Below are 21,583 nucleotides of genomic sequence, written 5' to 3' on the forward strand. Positions count from 1 at the left end.
AAACTAAATGTTGGCAGTGGGGAGCAAACTTAAAGTATTCAACCAAACTGAATTAATAGGTGCTAGTTTTTAGGGTGGGTGAGTGGGTTTCTGAGACTGGGGATGGGGGAAGTTCATTTGCTTTTGATATTACTAAACCATAGATCCTTTTATCACGTTGCTGAATGTACTGGAGAGAGGGAGACCCTCTCCTGGAGTGTCAAAGTTGGGAAGTCGCCGTGCGTCCCCAAAGGCGAGATGACAATGTAAGGAAATTCCTGGATATGTAGAGTGTGACTTGGCAGCTTCATGCATCATAACTGACTTGTTGGAAGTACTGAAGTGCACTTGTGTAAATTGTGTTGCATACTTTTTGCCTTGGCGAGAATGTAGATATTTGAATGTTGATTGTTCAGGATCTGGGGGAGCAAGCAAACTTGTTGGGTGGTCCAAATGCAGGCTCCCCGCCCCCTGTTGCATTTTTTTGCAGAGGCTGTTGGCAGACCATGGTTAACTGTTTCCGCACTGGGGCTTAATGAGAAACGCAGCGACTCCCTTGCTCTCTGTCAGGAATGTCTGCCGAAGGCAACACCACGGTCTGCTAGCACATATGTTTAAAACAACAGCAGCAGTGTGTGCGATTATTAAAGTTTCTTAATGGTCGCTGTGATTGGATGTGGACATTTCTATTGTGGATTCTGTAGCCCAGCTGCTGCATCATTTTAAACAGTTGCTTTGTTTAAAAAGATTATGTGGAAGCAGGTTGGAGATGGAAGAGTATTTTAATAAACAGCTTGCTCCTAAGGGGATTTGTCTCCTTTCGTTTTTTTCACCTGCATGTCCTTTGATTCGAATTACAAGGAATGGTAGGATTATTATTTTTTTGTATTTTTTAGATTTTCCATTGTTGGGTTGAAATACCGTAAACGACAGACAAATGACAAGTGTCATATGGGAGGCATCTCCCGAGCATATCTCGGGAAGTCCCTTTTATTGAATATTACAGCATTGCCACATATGTGCTTGTTGCTGATTGGTTAACACAAATACAATGCAAGGGTTGCATATAGGCATTAATCATCAATAGATTAAAGGTTGGGAAAGGGAACACAGAATTGGACAGGCGTGAAAACCTCCTTATTAAACTATTACTAGTGATTGATATAGCAGGACTTAAACTATTACTAATGATTGATATATCAAGACTTAAGAGAGCATACATTCCGTAGATGTGGTCAACCATGCATTAAGAACAGGTCAGGATACAATGTTTCATGAACTCAATGTGAACTGAACATTCTAGGGTGGATGAAGAAGGAATGCTTCGTGTGCAGAAGCAAAACTTCCCATCATTCCATCATAAAATTTAATTAAAAAAAGAGAAATAATACACAACAGAAAAGAAACATTAAATCATTATACATTAAATCATTATGCAATATCCAAAAAGGGAAAAGAAAAAACATAAAAAGAGTGGTGGGTTTATTTTATTTTATTTAACTTCCCTCCACTGCTACTCGTCTTCTCGAAAATCAATTTTACCTTTATCATTGCATTCTGATTGTTTTTATTTTCTCTATATACATACATATGTCATTGATAATTTATTGTTTTGATGCATTTACATTATTAATCTAAACATATTAGCATGTCTTTTTTAGAGCAATGTTTTCTCATATAATCATCAAAGCATTGCCCGGAATGGTAGGATTTTTCTGGGGCTTTGCCATCTGGGAGCTGGCCTGGTGTGTCCATTGGACCTTTCAGGGAAAGACAAAACAGCCTACGCAAGTTCCCGGAGAATGTATTCACATGTCTTTTTAGGGTGCCAAGCAATGGGTGGAAAGCACAGTTGGTTGTGGGTTCTTGTAGGCCTTGGGCTACTTTCCCTTCTAGCTGTCAGAATGGAAGACGTCCTTGCGTAATGGAAGCTAATAATGTCTTGTAGGCCAGTATGAGCCAGTTTCATTCCCAGGGTACTTGTGTGCTTGGAATAAAGCTCTTGAGGCCTCATTGCGATGCTGAGTGGAAGATTTCCCAAATATTCAGCCTGATCTTTTATTTCCCTTCTCTTCCCTCCCTCTCCCCTTTTTCGAAGATTACCCACTCTGAGACCCCACAGCTAATTCTCCCCTGGCCTCGCTGGCCCAAGTAGGACTAATTCAGCCAGCTAGCCCTGGTGATTATCTAATGCTTATTAGATAGATTTCCCCTAAATTGATTTCTGAACTTTCAATCTTATTATTATTCATGTTTTTATACTGTATTTTATGCTGCTTTTACAATTGTGTTTTAAATTTTTTGTTAGCCACCCTGAGCCTGGTTTTTGAACCGGGAAGGGTGGGGTAAAAATATATATATATATATATATATATTTGCTTTCGTAGATTTTCACGGGTACAGGAATGCAGGTTTTGGTGTCCTCGGGTGTCTTCCCGTGTAAAAGTTGGGGTGTCTGAGACCTCGTCGAAACGTCGCCTAGACACCCCAACTTTTACACGGGAAGACACCCGAGGACACCAAAACCTGCATATATATATATATATGTTTGTTTGTTTGTTTGTTTGTTTGTTTGGAGGGTGCCATATCTTAGTTGTGGAGCATGCAGATATCTCTAGTTAAAAAGATTGGTGGAATCGGCCCTTTGCCTGAAATCTACATGATCTGCTTGGGAGATTTATAGAAAATTCTGGACTTTTGTTTATTAGATTTATAATCATAAGATCTCAGGGTGGTTCACGGAATTAAATACAGAATAAAAACAAGTAAATGAGTAGAACAAAACATCAAAACAGTAACCCCTCACCCTTCCCACAGACACATTTAAAATGCTGTATATTATTAATCAGCCCAAGTCCTGGCTGAAGAGGAACGTTTTCACCTGGCTCCTAAAAATATATAATGAAGGTGAAACTCCCTGGGGAGAGCATTCCACAAATGGAGTCACTACAGGAAAACGGCCTGTTCTCGTGTTGCCACCCTCTGGACCTCACATAGAGGAGACACACAAAGAAGGGCCTCAGAGGATGAACGCAAAGTCTGCGACAATTTATATGGGGAGAGGCAGTCCGTCAGGTTAGGTGGACCAAGCCAAACGATTGGCTCAAGTCTGGTTCATATGACATTGGATGAAGGTAAAGGGACCCCTGACCATTAGGTCCAGTCGTGGCTGACTCTGGGGTTGCGGCGCTCATCTCGCTTTATTGGCCGAGGGAGCCGGCGTACAGCTTCCGGGTCATGTGGCCAGCATGACTAAGCCACTTCTGGCGAACCAGAGCAGCGCACGGAAACGCCGTTTACCTTTCCGCCGGAGCGGTACCTATTTACCTGCACTTTGACGTGCTTTCGAACTGCTAGGTTGGCAGGAGCAGGGACCCAGCAACGGGAGCTCACCCGTCACAGAGATTTGAACCGCCGACCTTCTGATCGGCAAGCCCTAGGCTCTGTGGTTTAACCTCTGTGGTTTAACCCACAGCGCCACCCATGTCCCATGACATTGGATACCTCTTGAGTAAATCATGTGTATCTTCAGTTAACAAATCCTTTCGGGAAAGTCTGGCAGAGCTGTGCAAGTTTCAGCCTGCAGGAGAAGAGAAGACAGAATATGCTTGCAGTCTTTTAGGCAAGAGGATCCATTACCTAGAGGGGTGGTAGGTTGAACAGCTGAGGCAAATAGCCCAGTCCATTGCGAGACTCAGCAGTAAATGTTATACTGGATGTTGAACCACACATCCCTTGCCAGCATCTTTTTTTCCTGTAGCAGCCAGACATGTCAGCCAAATGGGCTTGTAATTGAAGCCAACAGTCTTCAAAAGCATGTCATGGTGACCTGTATCACCCATGGGACACAGCCAGAGAAATGGGCTGCACTTCATTGCTTTCGGAATGAACTCAGGTTTATGCAACAAGGGTTTCAGGAGTTGCAGTGAAAAGTTCAGACCAACGGCATTGGCACAGAAGCCAAATTGCTCTTGCTCTCGTGGCAGATGCAGTGACCCATAAATGGATCTGTATCCTTTCCAAAATGCTCCTGTCAGAAGACACCACTGGCTATGACACACTTGGGAAAGCACCTGCCCCATCTTGTCACACGTACTTTAGTAAGGCGGTTTTTCCAGGCAAGGCTGAAGGCAATCATTTCTTTCAATGTGGATTTATTGGCTGAACTTGAATGAGGGGTCTTATGTGCCATGAGTGCAAAAGGGATATGTTGTTTCTGCTCTGGAAGTGCAAAATATTGAAGCACGGGAATATAATAAGCTGTCTACTCATCTCCTTGATATACTTTTTGACTGAAAAGGAAAACTGATGAAACCTGCGACCAAGTTCTGGACACTCAAAGACACACTGCAGGGGAGGGGAGGGAGTGTTTTAATGTTTAATCCACTGAACTTTCTTGTAACACATGGGCGAGAATTGGTTTTTCAATGCCATCCTATTTGGGTTATGGTTTTGGATTACTTACATTACAGGTACTAGGCATGGGGAAAACGAGAAGTTGTTCCCCTTCCCTATTTATAAAGTTAGCATTTCTGAAGGTGTTTGCAAAGTTTCACATTGAAACATTTGCAGTTCAGTAGAAGAGCAGCTTGGGTGATCCAAAGATCAGGTTTATCCTCGCACACCACACTTGTCCATTCATTGTCTTTTTGCACACACTGCCCATTAATAATTATATGTAGACACACAATTTCCACTGGAGTTAAAACAAAACAAAAAACTTCCCATTCATTCCAGTGGGAGGTTTTTCCACATGCAAACTGCAGGTGCAGAGGGCCTCATCAGAATCAAAACTCTTAACACAGGTGGGCTTTAAACCTTTGCTTAAATTTTTAAGCATTTCCATTTTCACAGACAAAACAAAATAAAAAAATTCCTTCCAGTAGCACCTTAAAGACCAACTAAGTTAGTTCTTGGTATGAGCTTTCATGTGCATGCACACTTCTTCAGATATATCTTCAGGGTATCTGAAGAAGTGTGCATGCACACGAAAGCTCATACCAAGAACTAACTTAGTTGGTCTTTAAGGTGCTACTGGAAGGAATTTTTTTATTTTGTTTTGACTATGGCAGACCAACACGGCTACCTATCTGTAACCATTTTCACAGAAACACCCATGGTTCTTAATGTTATTAACAACAATAATGTTAAATAGCATGGCCCACAGGTATGAGGTGGTTTCCTATGTTCCTATGATTTGAGCAAGGCTTCATGGGCCTCATCCTTACTGAGGTAAGATGGTCAACCTGCATTTGGGCTACACCACTGGACTGCAGGAATGCTCTCAAATTTTTAAATTACACTTTAAAAAGCTCTCACTAAAAAAAATAGGACTTTTTTCTGACGAAAGCAGCTTCTAGGCATCCTTGAAACTGCATCGTGCCGTGTGAGGAACAAAAATATTGCAGCAAGCACCCTTGTTTCCATATAAATAATAGTCCACAAGAGCTATATTTTGGGTAAACAGACTGCTTAGTAAAATACCAAATCCTTAAACAACCCATATATTCGGAGCACGACAGAGGTGAAAAGAAAAAGAGAAGTCTCGAATGTAAGAATATTTTTATTTGTTTGCAAACATGCCTTGTATTGTTGTGTGCACTTTAGGGAAAAGGGACTGTGGCTCTGTGGTAGAAGTATCTGCTCTGCGCACACTCCATGCTTATAAGCGCACTGGCCTGGGTCATATGAGCCAGCAGGGAAAAGTTGGAGGACAGATAACTGTTTTCTAAGCACTGGAGAGCTGGAACAGATGGGCCTTCCCTCTGGGCATTGACAAGCATTCCTCTCAGGATACTCTTTCTAACTTGCTCCTACACAGCAGCTGAGGTGGAACAGAGCCAAATGCAAACAGACCAGTTCTTCACCAGCGGGGACTCTTAAGTATACTTCTCTGACTGTCAACCCTATGCTCAGCCACCAGCAAGAGAGGTGAGGGCTCTCCTGTCCAATCAGAGCTTTTGCTGCCTGCCCTGCCTCTTTCCTCCCTCCCAGGCTTCAGGTGCTCACCCTAGTAATAGGGTTGTCAAATTTGCAGATTGGGCTCATCTCTGAAAGGGAGGGTGAAACGGACTATAGAGATGAGGTGGGGCGGGTGACAGAGTGGTGCAGAGCTAACAACTTGCTCATAAATACAAGGAAGACAAAGGAGCTTGTGGTGGACTTCAGGAGACAGAAGAGCAATGTCCAGCCACTTTTGATTGATGGGGTCTGTGTGGAGAGGGTTACAACGTTCAGATTTTTGGGTACTGAATTACAAGAGGATCTGTCCTGGAGTGTCAACACAAGGGGGCTTGTGAAGAAGGCGCAGCAGAGACTGTACTTTCTGAGAATCCTAAGGAAAAACCATCTTCCGCAGAAACTGCTGCTTGCCTTCTATCATTGTGCCATTGAGAGCGTGCTCACTTATGGCTTATGTGTGTGGTACGGAAGCTGTACTACCTAGGACAGGATGGGGTTGTGCAGAGTTGTGAAGGCAGCAGAGAGCATTGTTGGCTGCCCACTTTCCACCTTAGAGCAGATTTATGCCACAAGGTGCCATAGGAAGGCACTGGACATAGTAAAAGATCCATCGCATCCTGGTCACTGTCTCTTCGAGCTCCTGCCGTCGGGACGGAGATACAGGACGATGAAGACAAGAACGAGCCGTCTCAAGAACAGCTTCTTCTCCAGAGCGATCTCGGCCCTGAATGGGAAACCTGGACTTTGAAAGTCATCTAATCTTCCTTGCTGTATTATATTATATTGTTTTAATTAGTGTTTTTATAGTTGTTCTGATTTTGTGTGGAGTGCCCTACCTGGGTGGATGGAGCAGCCAAGTAATTTTCGTTGTCCCCGAGAGGGGGCAATGACAATAAAGATGATGATGATGATGATGATGATGATGATGATGATGATGATTAAATATGGCTGCCTCAAGCCAAAATATACTTGAGAGGAGGAATGATGGAGAACACGTCATCTCCACGTTAGCACCCATGGGCCTTTATTCTTCCTTTTAAAAAAAGAAATCCATAGGATTCCTTTAAACATTGTATCTCTTAGGAGAGTAAAGGGAAAGGGATGTATTTGGTAATTCATCTAATTATTATTATTATTTATTACAGGTGTCAGGTGCTCAGGAGCAGAGACACAGGGGAGAGAGGAAACGGAGAGCGAAGGGGAGGAATCTGAGGGCAGCTTAGGGGAGTATGACAGTGGCCCGAGAGATTCCATGAGCTTCTCCAGCGATTCAGAAGATTCCCAGAGGGGGGCGCCGGTGGCCAGGGCAAGGGGGGTCCCAGGGGGGACACACCAGAAGCAAGGGGCCAGCGGGGACTCCCAAAGCAGCAGCGGGAGATCAGGACCAGTTCCCCCACCAGAGCGGAGTGGGGGGGAGGAGTCCCATGAATCAGGGCCAGCGTCTTCTCCAGTAGGGAGAGAAAATGAGTCAGAGCTGGCCACACCTCCATCGGAGAGTGAGGGAACGGAGGGGAAGTCAGGTCCAGCTACCCCCCCCCCCCGAGGGGGGAAGCAGTGACAGGAGCAGTGAAATGGTCAGAAGGAAGGTTACCAGCTGGGTGCGCGCGCCAAGTTCAAATGTACAGGCGCGCAGGACAGCTGGAAGCCCGGATTGGGAGCCAGGTCCTAAAGCACGCCGGAGGCAGGGGGAAGAATCCGGGGACTCAGCATCAGAAGAGTCCAGAAAGGGCGACACCCCAGCGGGCAGACGGACCCAGAGGAGGAAAGAGCAGAGGAAGAGGTGGAGCAAGGCTAGAGTCTTAAACTGGTGTCTGGGGGGGAGGAGATTCAGACGGAGCTTCAGCGGTCTAGCGTTGAGACGTAGAGCTGCGCGCCGCGGCTTTGAAATCAAAACTGAACCTTAATAAAGACTTTTGTATATAACGAGAACTGGCGTTGGTCCTTTGTGAGCTGGGACCCTGGGCAGCTCTGACAACAGGCAACTCCCAATTTATGCGGGGGTTACGTTCCAAGGCGCCGTGTGTTTAAGTGAAATTGTGTATAGCTGAAACACCATTGAAAAGGCCAAATCCACACCGTGATCAACTCCTACCCAGAAACCAATGTCCCCATGTGTGGGTCCAGATTTGGCCTCCACAGTCGCTTACGGACTCATTGTTAAAACTGTGTTTATGGAAGACAATCTTACTTGGCTACAAGTGATCGCCGAAGAAGAAGATTATTAAGATTTTTATACTGCCCTTCATTCAAAGATCTCAGGGTGGTTCACAACATAAAAATAAAACACGAGTAGCAACAGCACACAGTTCCAACAGGAGATAAAGCCTGCATATAGTGGAAGTGTGGGTTATCCAGAGAAAGTTAAGTCACAGATATGTTACACAGAAAGCAATCAAATTCCTATGCATTTTATAAAGGTAAAGGTACCCCTGACCATTAGGTCCAGTCGCGGACGACTCTGGGGTTGCACGCTCATCTCGCTCTATAGGCCGAGGGAGCCAGCGTACAGCGTACATGTGGCCAGCATGACTAAGCCGCTTCTGGCGAACCAGAGCAGCGCATGGAAACGCCGTTTACCTTCCCGACGGAGTGTTACCTATTTATCTACTTGTACTTTGTGCTTTAGAACTGCTAGGTTGGCAGGAGCAGGGACTGAGCAACGGGAGCTCACCCCGTCGTGGGGATTCGAACCACCAACCTTCTGATCGGCAAGCCCTAGGCTCTGTGGTTTAGATTACAGCACTACCCACATCCCATACACATTTTATAACCACCTTTAATTCTTTTAATTTCATTGGGACCAAGGGAGAGTTAGCTTTTCATTCACATGGATATAGCTCCCTCTGATAGGAAACATACCTTCTCTTGTGCTAGGGATCTGTACTAAGCAATAGTGTAGAAGGGAGGGGAAAACCCATCCCTTGTTCATAATTCTCATGATACAGCACAGTAATCTTTCAACGCTCAGCAATATAAGAATAAATGCTTCCATCTAGTGGCTATAATGGGAACTGGGAGTTTTGAGTTTCAGCCTTCAGCAGCAGCAGCAGGTGGTGATAACATCAGGCTTTCCGACTGGTGAGGGTCACAATCCCTGTGTATACACTGGGTGGTATTCAACTCAGTGTTACTCAGAGTAGACCGACCAATGAAATGAAAGGGCCTAACTTAGCCATGCACATAAATTTCTTCTTCTTTTTTTAAAAAAAGTTTTTATATTTTTCAAATTTATACATTTCATTAATTTTACAATCATTTTAACATTTCAAAGCTTGACATCTTCCCCCCTCTTTCTGTAGTTCCTTAAATTTATTTTTTAATATCTTCTGCATATCCAAATTCATTTAATTATCTAATTTAAATACAAACTGTTATGCAGTTATATAACTGTTATATAACTGTTATCCTGCCAATGTTTTTTTATCTGATTGTACTTTATCTGAAAATTTTCAATAAACCATTTTCATCATATTATAAAAGGTTTTGTTATCTTGATTTCTCATTCTTCCGGTGAGTTTCGCCATTTCTGCATGTTCCATAAGTTTTCGTATACATTCTTCCTTTGCTGGGACTTCTGCTTCTTTCCATTTTGGGGCAAATTTCTATACAATTTAGGTAGTTCTGTCCCTATAATTCCCAAAAACATATGTTATAAGAAAAATACTGCTCCCTTTCCCTTATGGGGTATCTAAGAGCCCGTAAAGAAGGCTGATTGCCAAAGAATTGATGCTTTTGAATTATGGTGCTGGAGGAGACTTGAGAGTCCCATGGACTGCAAGAAGATCAAACCTCTCCATTCTGAAGGAAATCAGCCCTGAGTGCTCACTGGAAGGACAGATCCTGAAGCTGAGGCTCCAGTACTTTGGCCACCTCATGAGAAGAGAAGACTCCCTGGAAAAGACCCCGATGTTGGGGAAGATGGAGGGCACAAGGAGAAGGGGACGACAGAGGACGAGATGGTTGGACAGTGTTCTGGAAGTTACCAGCATGAGGCAGTGGAAGACAGGAGTGCCTGGCGTGCTCTGGTCCATGGGGTCACGAAGAGTTGGACACGACTAAACGACTCAACAACAACAACAAGAGCCCGTATAGAGTCCTTGAGTAGTTTCTCTATTGGTAGGAGAAAAGAACAGAGGCCAACCAGAGAAAATTGAGAAGCAAGGCAGCTAGTAAGCCTGATCTTTATTAACTGTTGCAACAGGGTGTTCACAACCACATGCAGGAGGCAGGAGGGACCCAGAACAATGGTGCGCAAACCCTAATATAGACTTTTGAAGTTGCCCACCCTTTAGCCAGAGACCACCACCCCCCATCACACATACATCACAGAAGGAGACGGGCTACAGTAGAAATACATCACAAGGGGCCATCTACAATACAAATCCTGTCTGGCAGGATACTGATAATGGTCACTTGATTGCTTCACCTGGGCAGCCTGGCCATTCCTCTTGAGATACTAAATAGCTCACCCTATTCATATACCCTTAAGACAGGTAAGCAAAAGACATTTCCCATTTCCTTTCTTGTTGCAGAGAAATATCTGAAGTCAGTTTGGGAGAGCCAAAATGGTTTCAGGACTGCTCTCCTGTACTATTTCAGACATGCGGTTCGTATACTTATGTATGTGTTTGCCTTGTAGATTTATGAATATAGGATCTTTATATTTGAGACCCTAGAATTCCTATAACACCTAATTTTTCTGTGTCTGCTCTGAGTAAACCTCAGCTGAATACCAGCTACTATACCTTGGAAACTAATGGGTCATTATGTGCCCAAAAGGTACTTAGGCCTTGTCCACACAATACCTCTGAAGCACATTTAAAGCACATTATTTCCCGCAAAGCATTCTGGGTGCTGTAGTTTACAACTCACAGCTTCCTGCAAATCTCTCCTCTCACCTCCCGCAACTCACCATGTTGTAGCTGCATCTACTGTAGGTATTCCTCTCACAGACATGGTGGACCTTGATGGCTGGTCCACACTGGAACTCATAGTGTGAATGATGAAGGTAGCCTGTTGGGGCATTTTACTGATTTCCACCCAGACACAGTTTCTGACAGCTGTCACATCAGTGGTGAGAAAAACTTCCAGCCTGAGCTTCTGCATGTATATTTGGAAGTTCAGCTGGTAGAGCATGAGAGTCATGGGTTTGAGCCCAACATGGGGCAAAAGATCTCTGCATTGCAGGGGGTTGGACTAGATGATCCTTGTGACCCTTCTGATTCTATGTCCCATTGTGATCAAGAGGCTTTATTCCCTAGAGCAACCTTCCCCTACCTGGTGCCTTCCAGATGTTTTGGATGCAAGTCTCATTGTCCTGCCAATCTGAGGACTTACCCTTATCACTTAACCTATTGCGCTGCTCTTTCCAGGCATAGGTAAAGGTAAAGGGACCCCTGACCATTAGGTCCAGTCGTGGCGGACTCTGGGGTTGCGGCACTCATCTCGCTTTATTGGTCGAGGGAGCCGGCGTACAGCTTCCAGGTCATGTGGCCAGCATGACTAAGCCACTTCTGGTGAACCAGAGCAGCACACGGAAATGCCGTTTACCTTCCTGCCAGAGTGGTACCTATTTATCTACTTGCACTTTGGTGTGCTTTTGAACTGCTAGGTTGGCTGGAGCAGGGTCTGAGCAATGGGAGCTCACCCCGTCATGGGGATTTGAACCGCCGACCTTCTGATCGGCAAGTCCTAGGCTCTGTGGTTTAACCCACAGCGCCACCTGCGTCCCTTTCCAGGCATAGGCTCCTGCATAAAAGTTCCGTGTCTGTATTTTTTTGCCACCGAGCTTTCCCACCCCCTATTTAGCGCTCAATTGTAGCAAGCACCAATTTGGGTTTTCTGCAGATTGCCATTTGCTCCAACTGAGCTTTAGAGAGTGGGTTTTTGCAGGGGGAAAGCTCTGGAGTGAAAAGGAAAAGGGGCTCTCGGATATGGAGCTTTAAAATGTGGACTGTGCTTGGAAATAGTAGAGGAAAGGAAGTGTGGATAAACCCTAAGTCTATAAAACATTTTACACCAGCTGCAGCTTCTGAACACTCTTCAAGGGCAGCCCCATTGTGGTAATCTAAAAGGGATGCGGGTGGCGCTGTGGGTTAAACTACAGAGCCTAGGACTTGCCGATCAGAAGGTCGGCGGTACGAATCCCCGCGACAGGGTGAGCTCCCGTTGCTCGGTCCCAGTTCCTGCCAACCTAGCAGTTCGAAAGCACATCAAAGTGCAAGTAGATAAATAGGTACCGCTCCGGCAGGAAGGTAAACGGCATTTCTGTGTGCTGCTTTGGTTCGCCAGAAGCGGCTTTGTCATGCTGGCCACATGACCCGGAAGCTGTACGCCGGCTCCCTCGGCCAGTAAAGCGAGATGAGCGCTGCAACCCCAGAGTCGGTCACAACTGGACCTAATGGTCAGGGGTCCCTTTACCTTTAAATGGGAAGTGACTTTGGCATGCCTCAGGCTAGCTGGTACATAGGCACTTCATCCTCATCACGACTCTCAGATTGTTTTTCTTACTCATTGCTAACACCCAATGTTCACTTTCATAAGATACTCAATCCCCCCCCCCCCAGTGAGTGTTATGGATTAAAGCTGCAGTCCTGGGAGTAGTTCCAACTGAACTCATTGGAGCTTACTTCTGAGTAGACATGTGTAATACAGTGGTACCTCTGGTTACGAACTTAATTTGTTCTGGAGGTCTTAACCTGAAACAGTTCTTAACATGAGGTGCGCTTTCGCTAAGGGGGTCTCCCACTGCCACCCCACGACTTCCGCTCACATCCTGGGGCAAAGTTCGCAACCAGGAGCATCTACTTCCGGGTTAGCGGAGCTCGTTACCCAAAGCATTCGTAAGGAGGGCGGTACATAACCCGAGGTTCCACTGTATAGTATTGCACTGTAAGGAGTCACTAATCTCTTAAAAGAACTTTATACTAAATAGTGTACCCTGATATGATTCTATATCTCCTATGTTAGGCTGGCCGACTTTTAAGAGCAGTATCTTGGCTTCAAATCTTATGCATTATATGAAATTATGCTAATTGGTTAGCACTCAGAATAGTTTTCATAGCTCAGTCATGCCTTTCGAGGGAAAAAGCTGTTACACAACGTACAAATCATCATAAATGCCTGATGCAAAAGGTCAAACTTATATAACCAGCTATTGATGGGCACAATCCATTTTTATTACATGGCTGTATAGTTACGGTTATACAAGTGGCCGTCATGCATATCTAGCAGAAAAGAACACTGCTTTATTAACAGGGAGAAGAATATCTTCAGTTCTTTTACAGAAAACCGTGCCTCTTTGTGACACATAAATGAAACTGGAATAACTGTTACTAATTCCATGAAGTACTCATAACTGAGGAGGGGATTTGATTATGTTCAAAACAACATGAGAACCAAAACATATTCATTCTTCAAAATCCACACTTCTCTGAATTTTGCAATCTAGTTCTCCAACCAATGTTTGCAGAACAGCATATGTCAGGGGTAAATGTGCATTAAAATGATGATAGTGAAGCTAACATGCAAAAAAGCGTGATGTCAGGAGAAATTGCTTGCTCAAATCTGAGACATTAGGAGAAAATTGCCTCTGATGTGGGACTACAATTTCCATCATCCATGCTGGCCGAGAGTTGTAGTCCAAAACATTTGGAGGAGCCCAGGTTGTTTTGCGCATTCTGGAGGCCAGAGGCCTAGTTCATTTATTTCCAAATGCTCTGGGTTCTGTCAATCCTATAATTGGCACAGACTCCTTGGGATTTCAAAATTCCTTATTCATATGGTCCTGGTCCTCTTACCTGCTCTGGGACCCTGCTAGGTTCTCCTCCTGCTTATGCACGTGCATGGAGAAACACTGTTGTTTTTGAGAGAGCATGTCACTCTTCTCTCTTGTCTCTCAAACCCCAAATTCTAACTTGCAGAAGCTCCTTTGTAGCATCTGGGGAACACCAGCTCACTCTTCAAAGCATGGCTTATTCTCATCTGCTTCTGTTGGGCTCTAGCCCAATCATACGGGATCTGGGCACAGAGATGCAGGGAAAGAAGTCTGCATAAGTATCCTCAAGGAGGATGGTTATACATTTAGCTTTAATTTCCCCTTCACAGTTGCTGCCTTCCAGCCTGAGGACCTTCAGGCCATGTCCTGCTGGGGTCCTCCTGGCTTAGCAACAGGATGGAATTGGGTGTGTGATTGAATACCAGTAAGTTCTTCCACACATTCTGGGCTACTCCTGCAGCACTTTCGGCTCTCAGACAAGAGAAAGTGTGTCTCTGGGCTCGCCCTTCCCTAAGCAGACCTTTCACCCCTCCCTTAATTGCAGCTGGAAAGGGGAGGGGTGAGCTGCCTCCTTTACAAGGCCCTACAATAGGACTTGCCTGGGAGAGAGAGAGAGGAAGTGGGAGAAACTAGCTGGCTTTGTGGATTAGCGCTTTATGCCACAGAAAGTGGTCCCTTGGGTGCCCCAGTCAGGGGGAAGACTTTGCCTTCTTGCAAGCTGTTCAAAAGCCTAGAATTTAAGCCTCATCGGACAGCGTTTCTTCAACCTGATCCAGCTTTTAATATCCTTATCTGCTGCTGCCTCTTACGCACAAAAGGTAAGCCCAAAGTTGACTTCTGAGAACCATTCTCCAGCTTTCTTGCTTTTTAAAATTTTATTTTAAATGTGGGGCTTTCCCCCCTCAAGCACACCATGGGTGAAGAAGGGAGAATATTAACTATGCGCTGTAGTTACACGACTGAAATAAAACTGGTGTGTTTCACAGCTGCTCCAAGCTGCTATTTCTGATAGCAAGGCAGAAATTGGGGCGATTTGGACCTATTGCCTATTGCCTTTGCCGATTATTCCGACTGAAAGGTAGCTTTTAATCTGAGAATAGGATTCACAGATTGAGGTTAAAAGGAAACCGAGATTTAAAACCAGCCTCTAAGGTGGAAAGTGGCAAATACAGGAGGGATCTGCTATGCTACTCAGAATGACAGGAATATATAATGGGTGCAAATGAGTGTAATTGGGGCAGAAAGGGGCAGAAACAGATGTTTTGGTGATTGAAACCTATTCAGAACTAATATGAGCATTGGATGGATTCTGAATTTTTAAAATCTTGGATGCAAATGCCCCTGTGTTAGGGGACTAACAAACAGAATCATAACAACAACTCTTGAATTGTCGATTCACAGTTCTTCAAAAAAAATATGAGAGCCAAACAACAGCCATCCTTCAAAATCTGCAGTACTATGAATTTTATGGTGCACTTGTTCAAACAACCAACAAAGAACATATTACATGTAGGGTAAAATGTGCATAGAAATGCATATGCTGCTGACAAGAGCAAAGAGAAATGTATTATGTTGCTGTAAATTCCTTGCAAAATGTGCACAAATTGCTTTAAAATTTACTTTAAGAGAAATGAGAAATATGACAAAGAGTGGGGAAATCAGAGAAACAGAAATCGACAGGATTTACCTATTCTTTTAAGTATAGGAAACATTAGTATTTTTCTTTTTAATGGACTGATTCCAATTTCTTTAAAGTCAGAAAGAATTAAGCAACTTCCCTGGGAGACGACCAGCGCTTACCGTATCTAAATGTATCTTAAAAGTAAAATCAACGGGAGGGCAGCTAAGCAGCATAAGAGATATTATTCCCCCTGTTCTCCTGAATTAGTTTAAGATTTTTTTGGCTAAATTATATCTGGTATATTGTGAGGGAAACAACTTGAATTTTCTTGGAAATTCAGGCTGCTTTCTCAATATTTATATATATATATTGTTGCTTAAATAATGTGGACACTAAAGTGTAGATTTAACTAGCTACCAGGAGTGTCATTTAAATGAGCTTTTGCATTTTTTAAAAGTTGGTAATTCAAACATAAACATTTCAGGGACTTTAAATGTATATTGAATTTGAAAATGACCCATCTGTTTCCAATTCCCCGTAAACAACATTCAAAAGTAACACACACAAAACTAACAGCAATGCTCATGAACTGTTTGTAGGTTTCCCAAAGAAAACTTTTTGGCCGCTGGGCAAAGACAATGATAGATTGGATGGGCCTTTGGGCTCATCCAGTGGTTCTTTAACTTTTTTCTCTGGGCCATGCTTTCAGAATAGAAATTTGCTCGCCACACTGAATTTTTTTATTGATAAGAAATACACGGGGAAACAAAAACAAACAGCTCTTCGCAGTTCTTGATTCATAACATAGAACACAATTACTTTGTAATATGATTGTGAGACACCCAGAAAGCATAAAACAATTATTTTTGAACTGCGCTACACTGAAATGTTTAAATGTTTCTTTGTTTGCTCTTGCCACACCATTTGAGAACAGCTTCCTTATATGCATGTTGACCCACATGTACCGTATGCATGTTGACCCACATGTACTGTATTTTTTGCTCTATAAGACTCACTTTTCCCCTCCTAAAAAGTAAGGGGAAATGTGTGCCTCTGGGCTCGCCAGAGTGTGTCTTATGGAGCGAATGCAGGCTGCGCAGCTATCCCAGAAGCCAGAACAGCAAGAGGGATCGCTGTGCAGCGATCCCTCTTGTTGTTCTGGCTTCTGAGATTCAGAATATTTTTTCCCTTGTTTTACTCCTCCAAAAACTATGTGCGTCTTATGGTCAGGTGCGTCTTATGGAGCGAAAAATACGGTAAGTCCCACTGTTTTCAACGGGGCTTTCTCCCAAGAAAGCGTACACAAGATTTCAGCCTGAAAAGCATTCTTAGTATTATATGAGAAAACTCCATTTAGCATTGCTCCCCCCACCCCCAATATTTCATCAAAATGTATCTGTAGTTTGGGCAGGTGTAGTAGTCTTTAATAGGCCATTTAAAATAGCTGAGAGCAGGGCCTGTCCTGGCTGCTGCTTCTGTATATTTTTAAAGGAAGAGATGCTACATGCTACTGAAATCTGATGTGCTATATGCGTACATCATTCTTCTAAATACTTGCATTACGATTAATGCAACGAAGTATGTGACCCTTAGTTATGCAGGCTGCAGTCTTTTACTGTTTTGTCTAAGGGCAACCAAAGCAGTGCCTTCTCCAATATGCTGATTCTGGTCTCTGATATCCTCTGTTGAGGTTCTGCTGTTGACTTATAGTGGCGACAGTGAAGGTCTTTTCTGTGGAACCATCATTTCTCAAGGTTTTCAGGGGTTTATATGTCATTGACTAAGCCTTGAATTCAGACTAAAAACAAATGGGCAGCTGCTGATGACTGAGGGATAGAAGGGACTGTCAATCTCGGTTCTCTTAGTTCCGTATTTTTGTCCCGTTATTAAATTCAGTTCTCCACATTTTGCATCAATTTGCGATCGGAAAAATCCTTATGGAAATTCACCTGCATTTTAGTGCAAATTTCTCCTTTAACAGCAGTTTTCACTAATGTACACATTTCATCATTGTTATGCACACTTTCTCCTGATAATACTAATTTCCCCCTAAAAAAAAAATGTTTGGTTGGAGCGCTGCATAGCAAATTTGGACAAGTGTGAATTTCGAAACTTTGTTTTGTTTGGATAGCTGTGTTTTGCTTGGCATCATGAGCAGCCCTACATAATGTGTTGAAATAACTGGGCATTTTCTCACTGATCCTCCACTCCCATTTCCATACTCATTTATTTCATTCACCCTAATTTCAGTCTCCTTTAGGCAGCAAACTTGCAGGCAGTGTCTATATCTCATATCTTACATAAAGCGCTTCAGTGCCTTCACTACAATAAATGAATAATACTAGGGTACAGCGTATTTTCTCAGTATTGGCACTATCCAGTAAACATTAGACAATGAAAGCAGTAGACTAACATTTCTCAATGAGCTTAATGGGACTGATTATCACTATTTTGTGGGATTTGATTGCGTTCATACTGGAAATCTATGCTTCTGCAACTAAAATGGATTTAAGTGCCCTGATGAAACAAATTCATGTTTTAAAAATGACCTTTTCGCAAGGAGGAGAGTGATGGGGAAACACACTAAGAAGTGTGGGATACGGACTGATTTGCAAAAACTCATATAAGCTTTGTGCAAACAAATTGGGATGAATGCTCGCTGCTATATAACCTCCCTTAAAACTGTGTTATTTCTTTCCTGGAGTTCCTATGGAGAAATAACATTCACTGCATCAATATGACAAAATCTCTGGTTACAAAAGCTATAGCAAGTCAGAATGGATGGGATAAACCTCTAGGATAGCACACACATACACGCAAACTAACACAAATATCAAAGACAGAGGAACTAAATCAGTAAAATGCCTAGGGATGTGGCACAAATGATTCAATAGAAATTATCAGAATCAATCAAGAGCTATTATATATTAAAAAACTGAGAAATATTTGGAATGTTGGAAATCTCTCTGTATATCCTGGATTGATAGGGTATCAGTAATTAAAATGAATATGCATCCCTAAACCCTGTTTTTGCCCATAAATATTCCTCTATTCCAGGAATATTTATAAGCAAAACCAATATTTTCCCCTTCTTTTATTTTCTAAAATTTGCAGATAAAAATAGATAAAAGTGAAAACATATTCCCGTTATCGTTTTCTTTATTAATTTTAGATAAATAGCAAAAGCTCTTATTGAACTTTATATAGTCAAAGAACACACATAGAATAGCAGCAAAAATCATATTCCTTAAAAAAGTAGAAAGAGGAGCGGGAGTGCCTAATACTGTATTCCAGGCTTCCTCAACCTCGGCCCTCCAGATGTTTTTGGCCTACAACTCCCATGATCCCTAACTAGCAGGACCAGTGGTCAGGGATGATGGGAATTGTAGTCTCAAAACATCTGGAGGGCCGAGGTTGAGGAAGCCTGCTGTATTCTGTTACCATGCAGCAAAATATAGCTTCTCTTTGAGATTTGTTGTTTCCAGTAAAACAACAGAAGCAGAAAAACATTCTCCTGAATAAAGAATTTAAAAGTCTGTTAATGAGGGGTGGCTTGGAGCTACCTGAATTTTGTTGCTCATATTGTCTGTGTTCATCTTGTGGTTCACAGGGATAAAGCACCTCCGGAAAGATGGCTCAGAACCCACAAGTTGGCATCCCCATGTCCGAGACCAGTACAAACGGCATCCCAGGCAAGAAGCAGATGAAAGCCAGCACAGTCACTTTTCACAACATCTGGTACAGAGTTAAGACGAAGTCTGGCTTCATAGGTTGCCGAAAAACAGTTGAGAAAGACATTCTGAGAGACATCAAGTACGTATTTCTCAGCCGGAATGTGCACTCACTTTCCATATATATGTGTGTGTATACTTTGAGAGGGTCCCTTGTGTTTCTCCTACATTATCTTAATAATTCTTACAACAGCCCTGTTATGTAGGCCAGTATTATTATCCCCATAATACAGATCAAGGGCAGTGTCTAAGGTCACTGAGTGAGTTCATGAAGGATGGGTGCCAAATATTCTGATAAACCAGCCACAACCAAGTTCCTTATCTGCTGGCCTAGCTGTTGGTGAAGACCAGACCCTGCGAAATCCAATGGGAACTTGGGTGATATAAGTTAGGAAGAGGAGACTGAAACGGTTTCAGAGTTCATTGCACTATCCAAAGCCCTTTCAGTGGACAATTTTTTTGCCTTAAGAAGCATAGGTGGAAGAAGGGTGGCCCTCTGGCAGCTACATGATGACAGTGCTAACAGATCGTCTGCCTAAGATGGCATGGCAAACTTTCTGTGGGAATTTCTGGATCTAAAATGGCAGCCACCGCTGTGGAAATCTGCCAGTGCTCGCTTATTGACCTATGTCGGGAACAAAAATTGATCAAGCAAACACGGCTGTGGTTGCAAATGGTGCGCAATTGACTGTGAAGTTCAATGCTACATGAGAACAGACCGTAATATGACTATGAATAATTAACCGAATTATATTGATCCCTGTGTGAAAGGTAACAGGGGGCCACACCCTACGGAATATTTGGTAGCTTGCCCTTAGATAAACTGAAATAATGTGTTATGAAAGCAGTCGTTATTAACCCTAGGGACCCATAGGGTTGATTTGTAAGTTTCAGGGATGTCCAATGGATCCGCAATCAGTGCTGGATTAAGTCTAGGCACCCACCCCCCACAACATGTCTGTGATCAACTCGTGCATGACCACATACACATGCAGTACTGGGAATAAATAAATCGATTCAGACTTGGAATTGGCAGCAGAGTGCTGGAGAGTCCTTGTGGAGCCCGAAGAGTACTTCAGTGAGGGCAGAGGAAGCCTTGAAAAGACCGGAGGCACAGCTGGAGGGAGAGAACTTAATTATACCACATTGAGCTCCTTGAAGTAAAGGTGCAATACAACTGTAATAATAATAAAGTATGTATGTATGCTATCTTGAAGGACAGCTTGTCTAGCATTGCTGCTGCAACGTTCACTTGCAGGGGCATTTTTGAGAATATTGTACGGATGCACTTTTTAAGGCCTTCAGCCTTTTCAAACCCAGGCTTCGAATCAATCTGCAGCTTGTTTAAGTTTGACCAATAGATGCAATGCACCGAAGGCGAAGCAACTCACAAGAAATGTGCTGGTTTTGTGTTGCAGCGGGATAATGCGGCCTGGACTGAACGCAATCCTGGGGCCAACCGGCTGTGGCAAGTCTTCGTAAGTTTCATGGCAGTGAGCAAAAGCGGCTACATGTTAACCTTGACTAAAAGAAAGCCCTTCAGGCAGAAAACATGGCTTCATATATTGAAGCCCAGAAGGGGTTCATAGTCTGGTCTGAAATAATTTTGCTGGAGGATCAGCCTGTTCCTACAATTCTGGTATAATGTTGTGAGCATGTCCTCAGTTACGTTTCTCAGTGGGACTAGCTAAACGATGCTGATTATGCTATTATGGTCTTGACAGAGGCAGACAGAGGAGCAGAGCAGTCTATAAACTGAGTCAAGACATCTGTGTGAACAAACTGCAAGTTATGTCCAACACACAGGGCTGGATTCATCTACCCTGTTCTGCTAGCAGAAGCCGGCAGAAGGACTCCGGCTAAAATAATGGGGATTCCTTTCTTCACCATACGCCTCCTACACACACACACACACACACACACACACACACACACACACACACTATTATGGAGGACTGGGAGACCACCCAGAACAGCACTGGAGGGAGGGGAGATCATCCCATCGGGTAATAGGGTGTGTTGAAATTTTCAGCTTTCAATTTCCCCAAACAAGGGGTGCTAAAAAGTTGTAACGTGACTTGGGAATTCAAAAGATATTTTGGTTAAATGAATAGAAATTTGTTTTTTCTTGGGAAGTAAAACGATAGGTTTCAGGAGCCAACACCGTCGGCAGAGCATGAGGCTCTTAATCTCAAGTTTGTGGGTTCGAGCCTCATGTTGGGTGAAAGATTCCTGAGATGCACTAGGCTGGACTAGATGACCCTTGTAGTCTCTTCTAAGTCTACAATTCTATGTTTCTACGAATTTGGTGATCTGTGCTTTTTAAAATAAAAATCTTAAATAGCAGCCACACCAGGGAAAAGTGGAATCAGATCAGAACCGGTGTGTGTGTGTGTGTAACTACTTTCCCTCCATACCTTGGGCCTGATAAAAATCTTCCCCAGTTACACTTTTGCACTGGAGAGAAGCTTTCCTCTTGTCCACATAGTTGCTTTTGGAAAGGGCTGGGATGAC

At 43.4% G+C, this 21,583-nt stretch overlaps 1 protein-coding gene across 3 annotated transcripts in view; it reads left to right on the forward strand.

The window, feature by feature from the left end:
- The first annotated feature begins 10,299 nt into the window (after positions 1–10,299).
- LOC309350157 (broad substrate specificity ATP-binding cassette transporter ABCG2-like) overlaps positions 10,300–21,583 on the forward strand; it is a 29,813-nt gene continuing 18,529 nt past the window's right edge. The window contains exons 1-3 of one of the 3 annotated variants that reach the window (XM_081876876.1): positions 10,300–10,433; positions 18,949–19,151; positions 20,488–20,547. In XM_081876876.1, coding sequence (XP_081733002.1) covers positions 18,970–19,151; positions 20,488–20,547 — 242 coding nt within the window. In that variant the 5' untranslated portion in view covers positions 10,300–10,433; positions 18,949–18,969. Of the gene's footprint in view, positions 10,434–14,320; positions 14,536–18,948; positions 19,152–20,487; positions 20,548–21,583 lie in introns of those variants that run through there. The other 2 variants (XM_081876877.1, XM_081876878.1) reach the window with 2 other exon arrangements.

This window comes from Podarcis erhardii (genome assembly GCF_964252035.2).
Source record: "Podarcis erhardii genome assembly, chromosome: 9".
In the NCBI taxonomy this organism is placed as follows: Eukaryota; Metazoa; Chordata; class Lepidosauria; order Squamata; family Lacertidae; genus Podarcis; species Podarcis erhardii.